At 47.0% G+C, this 20,175-nt stretch overlaps 1 protein-coding gene across 2 annotated transcripts in view; it reads left to right on the forward strand.

Annotated features, from left to right (window-relative positions):
- Nucleotides 1–289: 289 nt before the first annotated feature.
- The window catches only part of EML1 (EMAP like 1), a 122,868-nt gene continuing 102,982 nt past the window's right edge, over nt 290–20,175 (forward strand). Inside the window, exon 1 of one of the 2 annotated variants that reach the window (XM_083836542.1) lies at nt 290–950. In XM_083836542.1, coding sequence (XP_083692668.1) covers nt 923–950 — 28 coding nt within the window. In that variant the 5' untranslated portion in view covers nt 290–922. The remainder of the gene's footprint in view (nt 951–20,175) is intronic. The other variant, XM_083836545.1, reaches the window with a different exon arrangement.

A 20,175-nucleotide genomic window follows, 5' to 3' on the forward strand; every position in this document is an offset into this window, starting at 1 on the left:
TGCTGCTGAGTGCTTAGCGTGAAGCACCCTGATAAAACTGGTCCAGTTCTTTCAGAGGTGCTGAGCACGCTGAGCACCTAGGTTCTCCTTTTCTTCATAAAGTAACCAAGACTGTGCCAGTGTGCCGGGATCCTCACTGCTGACCGCACCTGGCTGAAAGGTCTAGAAATTTCGTATCGAGCAGAATCCATTACCGACATTAAAAAGTTGAGCTGTAGGGGTAGCCATGAAACGTTTCACTCCATCAGAGCTGCATATTTAAGCAAGCAAAAGTGACAAAAAGTTACCGAGAGATCTGCACTCAGAACATTGCCACTGGTAAACACACACCGTGGGACAGCAAACAGTGTCGCAAGCACCATTTCTCAGATCTTACAGCGCAAACCAACGCGGATTTATTTTTCTGCCCCTGCAACCAGCTGCGCCCCAGCCCCTGCCCCTCTCCCAGCTCCCACCCTCGTTTTGCCGGCGGCTGCAGAGGAGGGGAGCAGCCACCGCCTGCGTCCCCCCCGGGGACAGCGCTGCTCCCACCGAAGCCCTCAGCCCCCTCCTTTGCTGCGGATTCGCGGCTTAGCTCTTAAAAGCCGTTTCATAAATATTCTATGGCCTTTCAGGCCGGGTAATGTGCCTCTGTGACATTAAAGAGGAAACTCCGTGAAGGGGAGGGATGACAACAAATTTATCCACCAATAGCACACTCTTTTGGCACAAAAGCACATTCTTATCTTTACATCCCATAATGAGAAGGCAGAGACGGGACTGTTGCTACAGCTCTCTGGGTGGTTAGATGTACCGTGGAGGAGACGGGTGGCTGTAAATCCGTAGATATTTCCCCCCCCTGCCTCCGCCAGCAGAAGGACCCGCGCGGGTGTGTGTTCGCCGTGGTTTTCCCGAGCCCCCGGCCAGGAGCGCTTCTCGCACGATGTCCGACTGCGAAGGACTGCCCGTGGGTAAGAGCCAGATTTATATTTACCGCAGCGCCCCGCCGGCAAGCGCACGCTCTCGGGTTGCAGAGCCCCACGCCAGCTCGCCGGCTGGCCACCGGGAAGGGGCAACCAGAAGCCCCCCGCCGCCAGCCCGGGGCCCACGCAGCCGTGGCGCAGGGCACGGGGTGAGGAAGAGGAAGGGCTGGGTACCGCTGGCAGCTGGCCCCTGGGTCCGTCAGAGGTGAGGGTGACGGTGTCGGTGCCTGCCGTCTCCGTCCCGTGGGGGATTTTTTGGGAACGGGTCCCCCAGGAGCGAGCGCACCGCGGGCGCGTGGTGGGAGCGCGCTGATAAACCCGCACCAACGGCTGCGGACGCAGCAAGGGCAGATAAATGTACGGCGAGTGGTTTGTGTGCTGAGAGGAAATAGAAGCGCGCCGTGTTTCCAAAATAAGGGCTCTGCGCGTTTTGCCTACATCTTTTGGAGGAGGCTTTTACGGGCACGTATGGCTGTATGTGCCCAACTTCACCGAGGTCAGAAAGAAGCGTGGTTCTCAGCTGCTTTTTTGTAACTTCTGTACGTCTTGTAAACACCCGCTATGCTGCTGGCGTGACAGGAAACTGTTGTCATAATGCTAGCGTAATTCTCTGCCAAGGCATTTTGCTAATAAAGGCATGGAACACTGAAAACAATTTTTTTTTTCTTTTTTGTTCTTGTGCCATGGGAAGCATGGATCTTTTCAGATATCTGTGTGTACAGACAAACACACGCAGAGTGTGCAGTGCTTGTGTTTTGCGGCCTGTGAAGGCCGGGTGTCGGAGAAGAGGGTCTCGACTAAAACATGGGACTACAGAAGGCGGCTGCGGCAGAGGTGGTTGTTTTTTTTTTCTTTCTCTGCTTCCATTTTACGAAAGCAACCCCATGCCCAAAAATGTGCAATCAAAACCACTGGAAAATTATAAATTATGTATGCAATGCAGAGTGAACTGCACCATGCACAGCTCCCTGCGCCGTCACACAGCTGCTAGCGCTGTCTGCAGACAGCAGAGGTGGGGATGGGCATTCCTCATCCGCCCTGTCAGAGGGCCGATCTGAGAACCAGCACGGCTTCCCTTCTTCAGCAGAGCCGGCTTTGATTTTAAGGGCCCGGCCTGTGTTTGCTTGTTAAGCACTCTGAGCCGAGGGTGGGATATTTCAGGATGACAGTGACAGTATTTAGCTGGCATCTGATATTACTGATGAAACTGATATTGAGCATGCAGAGCATGCTGTGTGCAGGAGCTCCTGATATCTCAATTACCTTCGCCACTGAGGGCCCGGGAGGTTGCCCTCAGAAAAGCTCCTGTAGGTGCAGCAGCACTTTGCTACGCGGAGATGGAGCGAGCAGAGACGTGTAGGTGCGGACACAGGTCAGAAATGTCCCAGCACAGGCCAGGGGCAGGTGTGCTTCCCTCTGCTCAGCCAAAATCCTCCCACCCCAGGGCCTCCCAGCAGCCTTCCCAGCCCCAGGGCTCGTCCCTCACCTCCCTCTCCCAGCGGCGTGCAGGTTGGGAGGTGGCCCTTCTGCAAGGTCTGTGAGCAGGTCACCTCCCGACGGATGGCTTTTCCTGCCAGGGGGCTTTGAAATCACACAACTCCCTTTGTGGTTACTTCTCCTTTACCCGCTATTTCAGAGCTTAAAACTTTAGCAGCAAAAACTCCATGAAAAGTGTTACAAGAAACTCAGCATAAAACTTGCTAAAATAATGCTTAGTGTCCAGCCATGCAGAAATACCACTCTGCTGAACCCGATGAGCATAGTAAGATGGGTGCTGTACTTTTAAAACTCCTAGCTTTGGATGTGGCCAGGCAGCATAGCTGCAAGGAGTTGCTGTAGCAGTGTGTATCATGAGCAACGTGGCAGGGATCTCGAGCTCTGTTTATAACACAACCTGGACAGCCGTATGCATGTGTCTGAGCATAAACATGCTCACAACTATAAATAAGTTTAGCCAAAGCAGAATATTAGTGTCAAGCCTACGTATCGCTTCGCCAACCTCCTTGCAAAGAGTACGCCTAATGAACAGCCTGAGAACTGGAGGTTGTACTTACGTAAATTCATGCCAGGATTTTTACAGTGCTTTCTGCCCACACAAGAATGTAGTAAGAACAGCTGCGTAATTGTTCCCTCAGACAAGCAACCCAGAGGGAAGTGCTCAATACAATCTTTGAATTAAATAGCTGGATGTGAATGGGTCGATACACCAATAATTTTTCAACAAGAAGCTTTATTCAGTAGGAATATCTCACTTCTGCACTGCAAATGGTTATGCAGTTTTTCAGGATGAAAGCACTGGGTTTTTAAATCTCTGGTTTATGTTTGATTCCAGGGTGGCTGCGCTGTTTCTCTGATTTGTAATGGAAAATTAAACATGCGTTGCAAACAAAGTTTTATATTGTCTTTTGAATGTGGCACAGAAGACATAAGAAAAGGATCCTAGCTGTCAGATGGCAGATTAAATCTAAGTAAGCATTCAGTCATTTTGGACTGAATTCTTACCAAAAAAGGCATTTGTAAGCATTACTATCAAGGTGACCTATTAGTGAGCAGAATTCTAAAATGTACACCATCAATTTACCACTGTAACATGGGTAGATAAAGCAAAAATAAGGATCAGCCACTTCAGGACAATCACACTCCTATTTCTTCACCATTAGCAATTATTGGCATACTGATGCTACCCATTAGTGCTAGGTACATGGATTTACTGTCATTCCTACACACAGATAAAAGAAAAGCACATCAATTATTTAAGTGCTTCCTCTTGTGTGTATTATTTTCCTCTTGTAAGGAGACACAATTTAGTCTCTGTGTGACTGAGCAGCTTTTCACGCACCCAGCGTTTTGATTAGGAATATATGAGTCATGATGGTTCTGGTTCTTAACACAATCCTCTTGACTTCAGAAAAAGCTCTGAAGTCATGCAAAGGTTCTTAAAGTGCCTCTTTCCTTATTTTCTTCTCAAGACTCCGTCGGCCACAGACTGATTTTGAATGGCATGGCTACATTTTTGTGGATAACATCACTGCCACGATAATTCAAGGTATTCAGCCATAATAGATGAGGATTATATTGCTGGAGAGAGTATAGCTCTTTGGATTCCAGGAATCTTGTATGTACGTACTTTCTCTGTTATTTACGAAAACAGGGATAAAAAAGAAAAAAAAAAAAAACAGAATTGATTTAGCTTGTTCTGCAGCAGGTGGCATGCAAATCTAACTGAATTTCCTTAAAATTCCTCCTAAACTTTTATTGGCATCATTTCAATAGAGGAGGAAATAAGACCTTTCATCTGAAGCATTTTCCTGACTCTTGAGCTAAATACTTCCTTTCAAAGCTAAAATTACACATTTCAAACATGTCTTTAAGAGAGACTGGAGCCAATTTGCTAAAATTGGTGCTTGCAGAATCAGGATATCCCAGAACCCTCCAGGAATTGAAGTTTCCAGAGATTCATGCGTATTCTGCACTGTCACGGTGAGTCCATTTAGGTCAGCAGTGAGGCTGCTACTGCGCAGAACCTCATTCACCCACACTGTGCCGTCTCTACATGGCTGCTGGGAATTAAAAATGGCACAAATACATTTTTGTCATAAAAAAATCACAGGAAATGGTTTAGCGCACGCATGGGGAGTGGGCCAGCTAAATAAAATTGCCCTGTTTTTACATGCTTAGTACAGGATCATGCTTTAAATTCATCTTTCATCAGATTTGGTAATCACTTTGGTCTCACTGCTGTGGCTTTTAGGGCTAGACCACCAGTTCTGCTTTGCAGTTTAGAGCTTAGATAAAAGGTCTCAAATACTAATGCCTGCAGGGTGAGACCCTAAGTAAAAGGCAGCACACTGGAGTTATCTTGCAGAATTTCTGTACAGACGGCATCTAGTACTCTAGGTTTCTGGGATAAGCAGGGAACTGGCAAGTTTTCTTTCCCTATATGGACCCAGATACTTGCAGGTTAGAAGTATACTGGCATTTCTTTAGCATCTCAAGACAATGGTTTTTCGGACCCTGACCCCACTGAAGCCACCCGGCACTTTGTGGAGCACTGGATTGTGTCCTCGGAGATCCCTGGGCGATTCCCAGCCCAGGGCAGGTGAGGCTGGGGCTCCCACGGCTGCAGTCCTCGCTGTCAAACCTCGCACAGCAAGGCACGAGCAACCCTGCAGCCAGTACTGCCAGCAACAACCAGAGAAAAACACACATAAAACTTTCACCTTCTGGGAAGCCTGGGCCGAAGCCTGAAATTAAGAGTGATTGTAAATGACTGCAGCTTCAGCACAGCCACTGAAGCCCTGCAGGCTTGTCCAGGTCGCTGGGGCCAGATGTCACTGTGGATTACCTGAAGTCTGCCTGCTGGTCTCCTCTGAAGGCCTGAGAGCCCAGCCTTGCTCTTGTCTGCCTTGCTCCATTTAAAGATGCTCTGCAGCTGCAGAGGGGCTGAGAGAAACATCTTAAAGAGGAAACGTAAATATAACAGTCAGTATAAACATTCAAGAAAGAAGCAGTTTCAGCATTTGCCCATTTCGTGGGCTGTGCTCTTGCTTCGCCCCCTGATCGCTCCAGGCTCGCTGGAGAAGACTTCATCTCTCTGCAGGCGCCTTTCCATAGGAGGCTGTCCCATCCATGGAGCAGTTTCGTCTGTTTTGGCCGGAGTCCCAGGTGACTTCCTGCAGCCCACGTGGCTCCCTCCTGCTCTCCACTCCTTTCCCAAGAGCTCTGTGCCGTGCTTGCCTGGGCTAGCATCCCGTCCCCTGCCTGCTTGGGCACAGGGGGGATGGCTGAGTCCTGGGAGGGATGGGGAGGAAGGGAAAACCCCACCAGCTCCTGCCGTCTGCCTCCTTACAGTTCCACCACTCTGAGACTGTGCAGTCCACCACTGCTCATACAGACGCTTCCCACTTTCTAAAACCTGCCACCCAAAAGGCATCCCAGCCCTACGATCAGCGTTGTGAAAGACTTCAAGAGAAGATGCAGATGAAAGACTCTGTGTAAGAGCTCTGGCTGGAGCCGGTGGCTTTAGCAGGCGAGAAAGGCCCATTTTGACCACTGGAGATTTTTGTAGGTAGCATTATGCACTAATGCCAAATTTTTGCAAAACAAAGTGAATCTGACATGTTCCGTGTTATTTAGCAGGGTTTGTAACTAAAGAATACAACCTCACAGAAACTTTGGGCTTGATGCTTGCACCTCTTGGCAAACTCAGCTCCTTTTGCACTGGGCAAGTCAGATCAGGAGGTGCGTGTTAACTGTTAGGAACAAATCTTCCAGTACACTGTTCTTCCATCAACAAATACAGAGGTCTTTGAATCAAATCGTAGCATTTTGTCAACATTTCCAATACGTTAACACATTTCTAAAGGCTACACTTTGAAAATTGAAATTAAGTGGAAAGTCAGACAAAATTACTTGAAATTCTTCAGTAAAATAAAAACAAATATAAATCTTTGTGTTCCTTGGTCTGGTTTGCTGCAAATGAAACCGAAATCCCAGAGCTTTCTTGGCAGCTGGGAACTGTCCCTCTGAGCCTCTGAAGGCCGGTGGGTCAAGCACCAGCTCCTCACTCTGCCTCAGCAGCAGTGCAATAACAGGGGCCTGGGCACTGATGGGAGCAACGCTAACGAGAATGAAACTATGTTCTCTGCGTGTGTGTTTTTAAAGAGGTTTTTGAATCTGAGGGTCAGGAAAACAGGCAAAGCAAAGTGAGTGACTCAGGAGCCCCAGGAATCCATGTTTCACAAGAAAAACACCAGGATCAGGTTCATGGAAACAAAGGAAGCCCTGTGCAGACACAGGAGTGGGAACCAGTCAGAAATAAACCCGGAAAGCCCTCTCTGCATGTAAGGCATTTCGAGACAGCCCCACGATCCAAAATATCAAAAGCAGCCGAGGATCCATAAGGAGTTAAACCCGCCTGCACCCGAGCCCTGCTTACAGCGGCTCCCCACTGAGGTGGGATGGCAATGTTCAAACACGTTGTTTTCAAAGCAGTGAGGCTACAGTGGCCCAGATGAAGTCTCTTATCCGCCTTCTCAGATCTTTTGTAGGCAAAAAAAAAAAAAAAGTGCTTTTTGGTCTGGGAGGAAGCTGGGGACTCCCGAGCCCATGCAGTAGTTGCTGCGGCCCTGTGAAAGGGGGGGAGCTGGAGCTAGCATAGATGTTAACACTGGTTTTCAGAAGTCTGAGTTTGCAGAAATGTACTGAAACCATATCTGGAAGAATAGGAAAGGTTTTCTTTTTTATGTCTCTCTTTCTTTCTTTTTTTTTTTTCCCTATTCCTTTTTTCCTGAGGAGGGCCACGCTGAGGAAGGAGAGCTCTTTCAGGCAGTCATCAGAGAGAGAGGCAGTTAGCATGAACGTTTGCAGCTGGGATGCTGGTTAAGGATCTAGTTAAGAAAATATAAAAGATGCTACATAGCATGCTAAGGGCTCCTCCTCCCTTGGAGGAGCATTTTGCTGGCAGGAGGCTTTTACTTATCCATCTAAATACTTGGAATCTCTACTTTGTCCCAGGGTCTGTAAGCAGGAGCACTTGCACGGGGCATACAGCACATTTCTTGACAGTCTTAGTCCATGATGTTTACAGTAACTTGGGGCACGTGGAAAAACACCTGATGTGTTTTTTCTTTACCTCCCCACCGTGCCTCACAACATCTACAGCATAGTCAGTGTTAAGCCATTGGCATTTAGGAGCCATAATTGCATTTAGCATTTACTTCTTGCTGTCTGGAGCCCTCTCTTGCTGCAGACCTGTTCCGTGGGCAGTAATTTACAGGGTGGGGCACATTTCCTTCGTTTTACAGTTCAGGCTCCAAACAAAATGCCAGATTACCCTCCCACTGACAGGCTCCTGGCAGACGCCAAGCAAGTTGATGGTGCCCAGGTTCACTTCCCCAAAGGGGTCCTGGGCTGCACAGAACAGACATGGGGGTCACTGGGCCCATGGGAACAGGCCGGAGCTGCCGAAGGGCCTGCACGCCGACTGGCAGCCACAGGCACTGCCTAGAGGGAAGGCCGGTCTCCGTGCGGCTTCTCCCTTAGGTGGCTCCAGCCTGGGCTCAGAACATTGGCTGTGGCCCTTGAGCAGCCACAACAAATTCTAGCAAGGTTTAGGAAAGAGTTATGCTGTCCTCTTCACGGGTACCAGTGGGGCCGCGTGTCAGAGAGGCGCCCAGGCCCGCTCCTCTCAGCTCCCCCCCTGCCCACCAGGAACCCCTAGCTCCTCTCCACTGCTCTGAGCCCAGTGTGCACGGCTCAGTTTCCATCAGCTGTGGTTGATGGTATTTGAAAGAGAGATGTTTGAGAGTTTTAGGTCCAAAATCCCTTCACAAACCCATAGACGCTCTGTGCAAAACTTGGCATTTCACGTAGTTTTAATTCATTTTGCAGACAGGTATGTTTACTCGCTGCCTGCAAAGCAGAGGTGCCCACTTTGCCCTTTGTGATGTGCTCTTCGTGGAGCTGCAGGGTATGCCGTGGCTTTGCCCGCACCCCTCCGTCACACCGTGCCCCTACCCTTGCCAGCACCCAGACAGCTTGCGTGAGGAGGCCTCGCTGGCACAACCAAGGAGTGAAAGCACACAAAACCCACCAGCATACGAGGTCTGAGCACCAAAGTGTTTTCCACAGATACTCAAAAATCTACAAGTGTGACAGCAAGCTGAGGGCCTCAGGTTTTGTGTGATCGTATCACAGTGATTAAGAAGGACCTAACTTCAGATTAAACTTATAAATTGCCCATCTCGCTCTCTCTGTGGTAAGAGAGAGCTTTAAGAGCCTGATCCAGATGGAAAGGAGTCTTTCTATCCACTCCAGTGAATTTGGATCACAAGTCTTTTAAAATCTCAACAATACCTTTATCCATCAGACCCACAGGTACAGGCTGTAGCTGGGTCAGCTCCATTATTCTCCCTAAGTCAGACAGCCCAAGTCCTGGCTGCATTCCTGGTGCAGTTTTTGGGGTGCGACCCGGCTAGCAAGCACTCCTGTGGTGCGTGGGAGGCGCTGTGCATTACTTGTACTTCATCCCAGCACAATTGCTCAGAGAAACGTACTTATTTCTGTACCTAATTCAAAAACAGTAAATGTTTGGTATTTTCCCTACTGAAACATTCCAGATATGACTTAGCAATAAGTCACAGCCACGTGTGTGGTATGATTAGAGTGTACATGCGAGGCACTGAGGCACAGCAGGATTGAGCCAAAACCAGCGCTGACTGATGTGGATGTCTCCCCCGAGATGCTCAGACGCTCTTCTTTCACAGCACAGGTCCAGCACTGTACTTCGTGTTCAAACTTCATTTGCAGCTGTGAGAGCTGGGCATGTCTGCAAATCATGTCTGTGGCCTCTGGTCCCGAACCAGGAGATGAGGAGCACTCCGTTAGTGACCATCATGGAAAGCTTGGTTTCCGCAGCTGCTCCGTGGAGCAACTGCTCTCCCTTCGAGAGGAGCTCTGTGGCTGAGGCACAGATGCAATCCAGCTCCTGGCAATGCTTTTCATATGGACTTAGCCTGAAATTGTCCTTGATCTTCCTGGAACTGCATCCTTCACCATGCTCAATATCTCCAACAGGTGAAGCTGTGATGTTAACGATGAACAGCTTATTGGAAACACATTAGTCATAAAATCTAAAATCCTCTGTCACCTCGTAACCAGATCTCTAGCAATAAATATACTTTCTCAGCTTGTTCTTATAATAACTTGATACTTTATTAATTGTTTGGAGATAGTCTTCAGTGTTGATAGCCTCACACACAAGCAGCTCTGGCACAGGGAGCTTGTCCCTGGGACACTAAACCTGTCATTTTCTACAACTTTTTTTACCCTAGAGCAGAGGCTCCCCGGTTAGTCCTGTTGCTACAAGAGTCAGCAGCCCTTCTCACACACATCTGACGTAGGCATGAGATTGCAATATGTTTGTGCTGCAGGCATATGGGCCCCATCTGGAAAGGGTTTTGAAAAGGAAACTATTATTTCCTGCATCTATCATAAATTCCAAATGGTATATTTAGGCATAGCTGTTGGAAAACAGACAGCACATTGATGAAATGGAAGCAATTTCTCTGGGAAATTTCACCTAAAATGTTTGATTCATCTTAGTGCTGCCAGCCCTTTGATGTTTATCATGAGCCTCGTAAGATTTTTTTTTTTCTAAAGCCAGGTTTCTTGAGTCATGAGTTTTTGGGGGTCAGCAAGACATTTATGTCTATTCTCACCCAGTCAGCAACATATGGGGAGTCTTATGCCACTGGAGAGCGGGGATTTTTTTATCCCCCAAGATATTTTGGTTTTTAAACATCTAAGTCATAGGAAGAAGCATCATGTGGTAAAGTGTGAGAGAATGTGCAGTATCTGGAACAGATAGTGCAGGCTGAGGCACACAGCGCTCACATGTGTAGGCTGGAGAATAATATTTCTCTAACAAAAACTGTCTTCTTAAACACCAACCACATTTTTGCATGTTTTCATTTTGAGTCATTTAATGAAAAAATTGGAAAACTCCAGGGAAAGCATTCAATCTGCTCACAGCTTTTTGCAGGAGGAGTGGTTGTTTTCTCAGCAAACTCCTCTCCTACAATTATTTGGTTTCTTTAGATCTTTGGGGAGCCTCCCCACACATAAAGTAGCTGAATAGCCCTTTTGCTGTATTTTGCTACTCCCTGCTTACTCTGATGTCTTCTCCCACATACGCTGGAAGGAGACTACCACTGAAAAGGGACTGGATGACACATTTTTGTCAAGGCATGATGAGCGTCCCCTGCCACAGGAGCCTCAATACTCAGGTCAATCAAAGCATGACTGACACCAGCGAGGTTTCAGCATGGTTTTGGGCTGAGCATCTCGCCACTTCATGCTGCCATCAGGACCTCAGCAGGGCAGGGCCAGTTCCTGGAGAGGGCACACATGTTTCTGCATCGTGTCCCTCACCCCAGAGCCCAAAGACTCTGCAGAGGAGAGGGGCACCCCAAGGTGCACAAGAAAACTCACTGCTCCATGTCTGGGAGACACGAGGGTAACCAGGGGCTGAACATCTTGGTTTTGTCCAAGGAGGAGATACAGGCTTAGAAAATAGCCAGTTTTTCTAAATTGGTTTTACTTTCTCCTGCAGAAATGTGCCTCAACATTGAGTGCGTGGTTAGCATTTGATTTCTTTCCCTAACGAGGTTCAGCAGCTGGGTTATCCTAGGTTATGGTGCCAAATCTTGAAAGATTTCCTTGTTTTGAGGCAGTTGCTCAACTGACGATCTGGCTTATGGAATCCAGCTCCCTTCAGGGAGAGAGGAGAACTGGAGGCAACTGGACAAATTAACGAGTTGACGTGAAGGACAAGTCAATGCTGTAGAGCGAGTCCACCCCAGCACAGCCCAAGCCCGCCCCAACAGCTGCTTCGTTGTGATCCGGCACGCATGCTTTCTTGGGAGCTAACCCGACTGGCGCTCAGGGTTGTTTGGAGCGAGGAGCCAGCAAACACAGACCACATTTATTTTCCACTACTCACTGCAGTGCCTCACCGCCGGCCGGGGTGTTTACAAGCTGGCTTCCTGGAGGACAGCGTGCAGCTAAGGCAGCGGGGCAGGAGCATCCTGGTGCGCTCCTACGGGCTTTGTCTTGCTCCTCTTCGAGCAACTGCTTGCTGCTTCAGATGAGCCCCAGATCTCTCCTCTCCACAGTTAATAGCATCTGGTGAGACGACTGAGATCCTCACATAGATGAATTTGTGTTGGTCAGGTACAAGACATCTACAAAGCGGTGTGAAATGTCGGCAGAAGGGCTAATTCTCCCCTGAGCTAGATCGGCAGTTAGGGATAGTCCTTTCTTACTTATTACCTTAGCTAAATAATCCTAAAAATTCTCTCTCTTCAACTGCACGTGTTTTTCTCAAGAGGTCCTAAACACATGGTGTTCCTGCTGCAGTATGGTGCTCACTGGGGACACCCAGGCTGAGATGTCTCCGGCCCTTCCTCTCAGTTCTTCCAGTCCTGCCCATCTGCTGCCACTTTCCTCACTCCACCCAGTAGAAAGTCCTGGGAAGACACCTTGGCTTTTATTCTGATGTGAAATAGGAAGCAAGAAAATATCTATCATTAGAATTTATAGGAGTGAAGTTTTTACAACTGAACACTCATGAAATAGAGATGCAAAAATCATTTTCTGCTTGGAGCAGAGATTAGGGAAAATTTCTTAGTGCTTATTTGAGGAAAACATCTTCTACTATTTTCACGTCTTTAATAAATGCTGGTTTCTCTAATACTTATGCAATAAAGATGGAATTCCACCAAGTATCTGATGACGACCCAAACCACAACAGTGAAATATGAGCCACTTGCTCATGTCGCTGAAATCTCAGAAGGGAATTACAGCCTTTAGCAGGGTTCATTTGAGGTATACTACTTAAGGTAATAGGGCAGGACAATCTCATTAAGATTTATCTCTACCCCATTTAAACATGGGTTCAAAAGTACAGCTAGAGCTGTGCTGGCTTTATCTCTGGCTTACAGAAGAGATTGGAAAGAGAGGTAAACAGAAAACACAATCCATCACTCAATCTGCTGGGCCATGAGACTACAGTATATAGTGAACACAGATTTGTGCCCAGCAGGCCTGGGGGCTGAGGAAATCAGAACAAACTTTTGTCCTTATTACATTGCGTACCTTTTTTTTCTTTTTCCCCTACTGGATTTAAGAGATATTGCATCACGCTGGGAGGGAGGGGGAACAAAGCAATTGCCTCTGTTCTTCTGATGGTAGTTCATCACATTCTCTGGAGTTGTTCCAGACCTGAATTTGTCCATACTCATTTGGGAAATGGAAGGCTGAGGGAAAAAAAAAAAAAAAAAAAAACATTTTCAAACATTTCAGCTTGTGTTGCAAATTCCCTAAGTAGTCTGAGGTGGTTACAAAGCTTCTAGTGCATTGGGCTTGTCCTCCCCCAGATAATGATACATGGAGACAGTAATCCTTCTATCACTCTCTAAGTGCTTCTTCTTGCTTCTGTTGAAGTGATCCAGACTGTGGGTTATTCTGAAGAATTTATTTTCTCAGCTTCTCCGGTATAAAAGAAGCAGAGGATCTTTCCACCTGGGGTAGGAGAATTTGCTAGACAGCAAAAGCAGAAGCCCACTGCGCTTGCTGCAGCGTCTTGCGAGTGGGAATGGATACACCCAGATGCTTCAAATGCTGGAGGGAGGCTGCACCTACCAGAAGAGACCCGTGGTGACCGTGGCCTGAAGCCCAGCGGCTTTTGGGATCAGACGCGCTGTAATCCACGCAGCCTGCTCCAGCTCCAGCTCCTCTTACAGCGGGCAGCAGCGGGGCCTCTCTGGGGTTCGGCCCGGTGGGAGGGTGAGCTGCAGGGCTGCAGGGCAGCACCGAGGGGTGGTGCCGCGAGCAGATAACGCAAACAGCAGAGGACATGACCTCCAGCACATCCTTGGCAGGCTTCCACGTGGCAACATACCTGAGCCATGCAGTCTGTGAACAGCTTTCTTGCTTTCTCTCCCCGTTGCACTCTCACCCTCCTCAGATTTGGACCACGCTTTGTGGTTTACTGAGACCACAGTCTGTCCAGAGACCCCTGGGGATACAAAGGCAGGCAAAGGCATTTTGCCCCCTCCCACACTTAGCGGGAGAGGCTCAGCTGGGGAGCAGATCCAGCATCGCTGTTCTGTGAGCATGACTTCACTGCAATCGTTTAGTGCATAAACATGCACTCTCAGTGCTGCCATGTAGGCCAGGACTACGATCTGCATGTTTGGAAGAACACTAAGGCATCGAGTGGAGAGAAGAAGGGAGTCAACACTTCTAAGGACCGATCACCATAGTATCAAACCTCTATTTACAAAACTTCTTTGTGAAGTTTCCATGAGCCCTTTCCTTCAGTTTCGGTTAAACTCTGCGTGGTCACTGTTCTGGCTTTAAGCTCTGCTCTGAAAGGCCTGTAATCTAAACATGGAAACGTTTAAGTAATGTGCTAAAACAAGAAACTGAAGCTGTGGACAAAGCTACACAGTGTGACCCAGGGTGGCATGAGGACCCTGGGCTGGTCCTGGTGGAGCTGCAACCCTGCCAGCCTGGTGAGAGACCTCCGTGCAAGCTCCAGAGGTGCTGTGCCAGGAGCCCAGAGCCTGGCCAACGAAGCCAGGGTGTAGCGTGTCCCTGCCACATCTTTATATTTGCATTTCCATCACTCACAGGGCATCCATGCACTACCCTCCCTCCTAGGACGTAGGTGTGCTCCAGCCAAGAAGCAGCAGAATAAAACCCCCTCTGTTTTTGGTGACCGTGTTGTGTGAAATACAGGTCAGACCCCGGCACAAAAGGTGAGAAATTAATTGAGTATTCCAGTTTAATTCCATTTTAATCTGGAATTATTAACAAAATGTATATTTTAAAACACAGTACTTCACCTGACAGTGCCCCTTTAAAATGCTTTATGTAAGCTCATTAGAAGCTTCTGTGCGGTCTCATATTTATTACAATTAGCAAATCTTAGTGGATCAGCCCCGTTTTCTGTCCTGTTCTGCTTTTGTTCCTCTACCTCCTGCCTGTCATAACCTAACCGTAGCCTAGATTAGATCCTTTCAGACATCAGCCTTTTGCTCTGACAAGTTCTGAAGAAGGAGAAATAAGAAAAGGAAAAGGAATAGAAAATTAACCACTAGGAGCCTCTGAGAAATCAAAAGAGACTCAGATTAAGCCCCTCACCAGTGTCAAGACTAGCAGCAGTGCCAGTGGCATTAGTGGCACTAAGTCACTTAATTCCAATATGATTCAGAATCATTTGTAGCTATCGGCTTATTCAGAGTAAATCTGCTTCCTCCCAGGTCTTTTGTTTGCCATCCCTTGACAAGGCATGTTGCATATCAATTAACTTGTAAGATGTGGGAAGGAAGGATACATTTTCATCCGTATCTGAAGATTCAGGAATGCAAATGCTACTGTAGAAATACTGGTAACGAGCAGCATTAATGGTTAATGAAACCAATCCTTTGTTGTTGTTGTTGTTGTTTGTTTGTTTGTTTTGGCTCTTTCTCAGCTATAAACTGTGTAAAATGAAAGGGAGTTTTCCCGAGTAAGGACAGAGGCCCATTTTTAGAGATGCTTACACCTTGCTCCATTCACTGACAAAGGGAAGGAGCAGACCAGTGCTTGTGCTTATCCTGCCACATCCCGAGAGGATCCAAAACCTCCCGTAGAGGGTATCCTAACACTCAGGTTATAAAGTGGCAGGGTGGCTGAGGACTTCTTGGGGGCATGTTACCGCCATGTGTACGTGTGAGTTTGGGTCGTCTGCCTCCTTCCTTCTGTTAAAAGGAAACAGGGGACTGTCAGACTAGTCACACTCCTGCAGGAGCAGGCTCTGTCTGGGTTCTGGTGCCAAGACCGAGTGGAGCAGCGTTTAGGAAGCCGTGCAGAAATTAGCAGCCCCTCAACCCTTTCCCTAGAGGTGCCTGTGTGGCTGTGCAGGGGAAGACTTGGTCCCCTGCCAGGCCCCAGCCCTTCTTGGCTTGCCTGCGGGGCTTGACGTCGGCGCTCCTGCCCTGCGTGCTAGCCTGCACTGCCTGCAATTGATTGCTGGAAAAGGGTCTGGCTGTTACAAGGCGGCTAGGCTTTCTTTTATTTTTTCTGGAAAGGGAGCTCCTATGAACTTCACTTATTGACTTAAAAATTATACAATAATTCATCCAATTATTATCTTTTTTTATTTGGGAAGAACTGCTGCAAAAGTGCCAGCAAGCAGACAAATATTTTTTTCATTTACTGTAAACACTGAAGCTATCACATAAGCTTTGGATATCAGGGTTTAGGGAGTTCATTTTGGGGACCTGAGAAAAGAAGCTCCATGTTTAAAGTGAACCCATTCGGCAGCAATTAACAGTCTAGGCTTTAAGGTCCAATGCGTGGACATTGCCTAGTTTTCTTTGTCTGAAAATAGTCACTGAGACTCTGCCTCGTTGCTCATTCAAATCTTTTCCCTGATTTCAGTGAGCTTAATTTGGTCTTACTGTATTAGGTTCTCATCCCTAAAAACTCAAGATCTCATCTATTATTTTTCTTTTAAAATTTTTCATACAAACACGCAGCAACTGACAAGTGTATCAGTGTTCTGTTGTGTCTGGCACAAATGTAATCTTTATGGCATGGACTGAAAACCAGGATTGATACATACTTCCATCGCCTCTCCAGGAATGTTTTTAGGACGCAGTCTAGAGATTAATGCCTTGGCTGATAGTGAAGAGCATTAAGAGCGGGACCAAGATAGGGTCAGATTACACAAAAAGAGAAGCACTTGCTGTAAAATCCAGTACTGTGAAGAAGAGAGCAGAGGATGTCGTGAGTGAAGTTATCAGTGTTTCAAAGCTGTTCCATGTGAGATGAAGCCAGCTACAGCACTTAAAAACTGAAGTCTGTGTTCCAGTTGTGTTAGCTGTGATCTTCCACTGCTTGGTTCACAGAAAATACGGAAAGGAGGATAAATATTCTCTGTAACCCCAGTTGCCAAAGAAAATGCAAGAGATATTTTCAGCTGCTTACTCATTCAGAGGGAGCCACAGCATATGAGTCTTGCTGTGCTTTTTGGCTGCTGGAAGCCAGCAGCTTTTCTCTGTGAGCTTGGAAATGTGTATGCCCAGCTCTTGAGGGAAAACTTGGATACATCAAAAGTTCCCTCATGTTGCCTTGTTAACATGATGTTAGCAGTCTGAGCATGTACAGTATGGATCAGGAACGTGCCGTTGGAAAAGGAAGTGTTTGGGAAAACTTTTACAAGTGGGGAAACAAATATGCTGGTATCTCTTGTTTTGCTCCAATAAGCACACTTAATGTTACGTGCAGACCTGCTACAGAAATCACCACCCTTGACAGCAGTAAAGACATTTCATAAAACAGATTGTGTCTACAGAGAAAAATAAGAAAGGAAGCTGCCAAATAATATCAGTGAATGTATCAGTAAAATACCATTTTGTTACAGGAAAAAAATAAATCTGGTTACGTGGCTTGTCTAACCTGAAGAGACTAGATATTCAGTCTGCACCCAAAGGATTTCATTATTATTCCCCAGTTCCACCCAACCCTAAATGCTTTCCAAAATGACCCTTAGCAACAAAGACTAAAACCAGCTTTATTTTATTAGTTACCAATGAGCAACTAATCAAAAGGTAAAGGATGTCCAGCACGAGATCCTGTCAGGAGCAATGGAAGGAGCAACGGAAGGTCCTGGTGTCACAGGGCTGTGAATGCTCTGCACCGTGTTCACTTTCCGAAAAGGCACCAGGCAAAACACGGCTCTCTGCCATCACCATGCCGTACCACTGCAGCCACCCGAGCTGTCCCTGGAAGGGCCCGTTTCAGGGTCAAAATGCCTGTCAATAAGCTGAGTTACACATTCATAAACGGTCTCTGGCACTACCAGAGTATTGCCAGAGGCCCCAGTTTCATTTTCTCCCCGTCCGTGGCAGTTTACAGCACTGTGATTTAAGTCCCGGTCAGCATCCTGACTGTGCGTGTTTGGGGGATGGGGAGTTAAATCACACGAGGGCTTCTTTCTCTCAAGGAATTAGCTGTACCTCGGGAAGCCATTCGGTACAATTATTTATTACTTGCATAAATCAGAGCAATGCCAAGATGTCTGCCAGTGAAATTTAAAGACATGCTCCTCTTTCTGTTACTGTCACAGCAAATCTAACCTGAGAAAAGTTCCTTGTTTTGTTATGTTTTGGGTTTGCTTTGTTTTGTTTTTGTTTTTGAAATACTATATGCTCCCAGGGAATTAATAGACAGTGATTTATTTATGAAATTCCTAGAGCAGGAGGAAGTCATGCTTGGGTCTTGCTGCTACGGAGGGAGATAAATAGACTGCCCTAATATATTTAGCTAAAGAAGCTATAACCCATAGGAAAACAGACTGAACAAAACTGGAGAGCCATACGCAAGCTGGCACAGACAATACCGAGCCAGAGAACAGACTGTTTATAGGGAGGCACGTATGGGCACTCCCCACCAGCAAATGCATCACTGAGGGCATAACTGGCTATTTTTAGCAGCAGCGCCCACGTTTCTTTGGCCTTTTACCTCGAGAAACCTGTGTGAAGCACTATGTATGAGCCACTAAAAAAATCCGAATGGGGCAATGCTGGGATTCCTGGTACGGATGGGCAGAGCTCAAAGTGCCCTTGGCTTGCCTGTGCAGTGGTGCCCACAGACCTGTGTGTGTGGATATATAGTATATACCACATATTATATATCACCGTATATATATATACATCATAAAACATACATCCTCAGGTGGTGAGAGAGGGGAGAATGGGGGTGATCCCCCCCCGCTGTGCTGCTGCACCCCTGCTCCCACGCTTCCCCTCACCTCCTCCGTGGGATCAGGGGACCTCCACCTTCAGCCCCAGGGATCATGACGTAATCCCGTATTTTGCTGCAGTGATGGAAACCTGTGAGAAACACAGTATTTGTTTTTATCGTTACAGTCAGCATTTGGAAGTAACGGGCTGTAAACCCCACATGATTTGTGGCAGGGCATTGCATTAACGCTTATATAAAAAAGCAAAGATGGCTCCAGTGACAGCACTTAACAATTTTCTCTGTTACTTCGATGACTATTCACCTTGAATGGAAAGTGCTTTTACGCACCATTGAAGCACAGCTAGCACATAACCTCCAAGCACTCGAAAACGCTGAGATGCTGCAAGAAGCAGCACTCAATAGAGTGCAGCCCTCCTCTGGCACACGCTGCCCCAGGTCAGGCCTCGCACGGCTCATCGCCCGCGGTGCTGCTCTGTCACACTCAAACCGGCCCGAAATCTGCCCCGTGGCACAGAAAGCAGAGCAGAGCCCTTTCAACCACCTTCCAGTTTCGCGTGATTACCACGCGGATTTTACATTAAATTCCTCGTGTGAAATTGGTGGTAAAATACACGCAGGCCTAAGCTTGTTTTATGAGCTTTTATTGGGTAGCAGCGATGGCATGGGATCATCTTGCGGTGGGGATGTAGAGGCTGTAAGCTGAGAGACTGATGTTCAAATCCAGCAGATCAGCATAAAGCCCTCAGGATATTATTCTTGCTGCAATTACAAGTAACAGCTATCAGGAGAAGAAAGGGTAGTAGGCTGCCATGCAGTGAATAGAAATGTTTCTCTTCAGTTGTTTGTAGGAGGACAGCAGACGGGGATAAATAGTTGTTACTGTAAAGCTCCTGGTGACAAATTGATCCCCGTCTCTGTCTCCAGCTGCCTCCAGCATTTCCTTACGGGAGACAGTGGTGGGTCAGCAATGTGGTCATTTTAAGCTTGGCAAAAAAAAAAAAAAAAAAAAAAGGATCCTGATTTTAAAGTCTCCTTGTGTGACCTTGGCTTATATTCATAAGTGTTGCTCAGACAACAGCCCCACTGATGCCGATGCTAAGAGGTAGATGGCAGAGACGATTTCACTGTGACTGTTCGAGGCTGGAGACGAGGAACAAAAGCCCCTTTTTGAAGGCCTCCCATCCCTCTCAAATGCTCTGACTCACTTCACCTCATGTGGGACCGACTGCTCACAAAAACCAATGCTGCCATCTTTTTACCATGTTTATGAGATCGCAGCCCTAGAATACACAAAGCATTACTCACTTGGGCTGATTCCTTTAATGCCGAAGACACAGCTTGCACTTACTCCATATAAGCCGTAGAAAAGGCTTCTGTATGAGGGGATTATGGCTACAGTTCAGATGCTAAACATTTCCTAGCTGAAATATTTCACAATGAAGCAATAGAATCATTAAGAGTTTGCGAGGCAACACCATATGCTTTATTTCTTCTGATTGAGCCTCCTTAAAATATATATTTTTGTAAGGTTATGATGAAAATCAAAACAAATTGTTGCTTTTCTTGATTTCTCCAAAAGTAGTTACTTTGGAAATAGAGAAAATGTCCCAGGCTCAGTTGTACAACATGATCATGCTATCAATGCAAAACGACAACATAATACCCCAGCTCAATCCCAAGTGAAAGCTGAGCAGATATTTGGTCCACCAGCATATGCCTACCTGAGCCTGCTTGTATGCAAACACAAACTCAGTCTGGACTAAATCAATGAACTATACAATTTTTCTTTTCCCAGTTCTCTGTGTTTCCAAAGATATCTAGTGTTTAGGTATCTATTTATGCATTCCTGAGCATATAAAGCATACTGCTCACAGCTGAATTAGGTTAATCAGCT

The sequence above is a fragment of the Anser anser genome (assembly GCF_964211835.1).
Source record: "Anser anser genome assembly, chromosome: 5".
NCBI classification, from domain to species: domain Eukaryota; kingdom Metazoa; phylum Chordata; class Aves; order Anseriformes; family Anatidae; genus Anser; species Anser anser.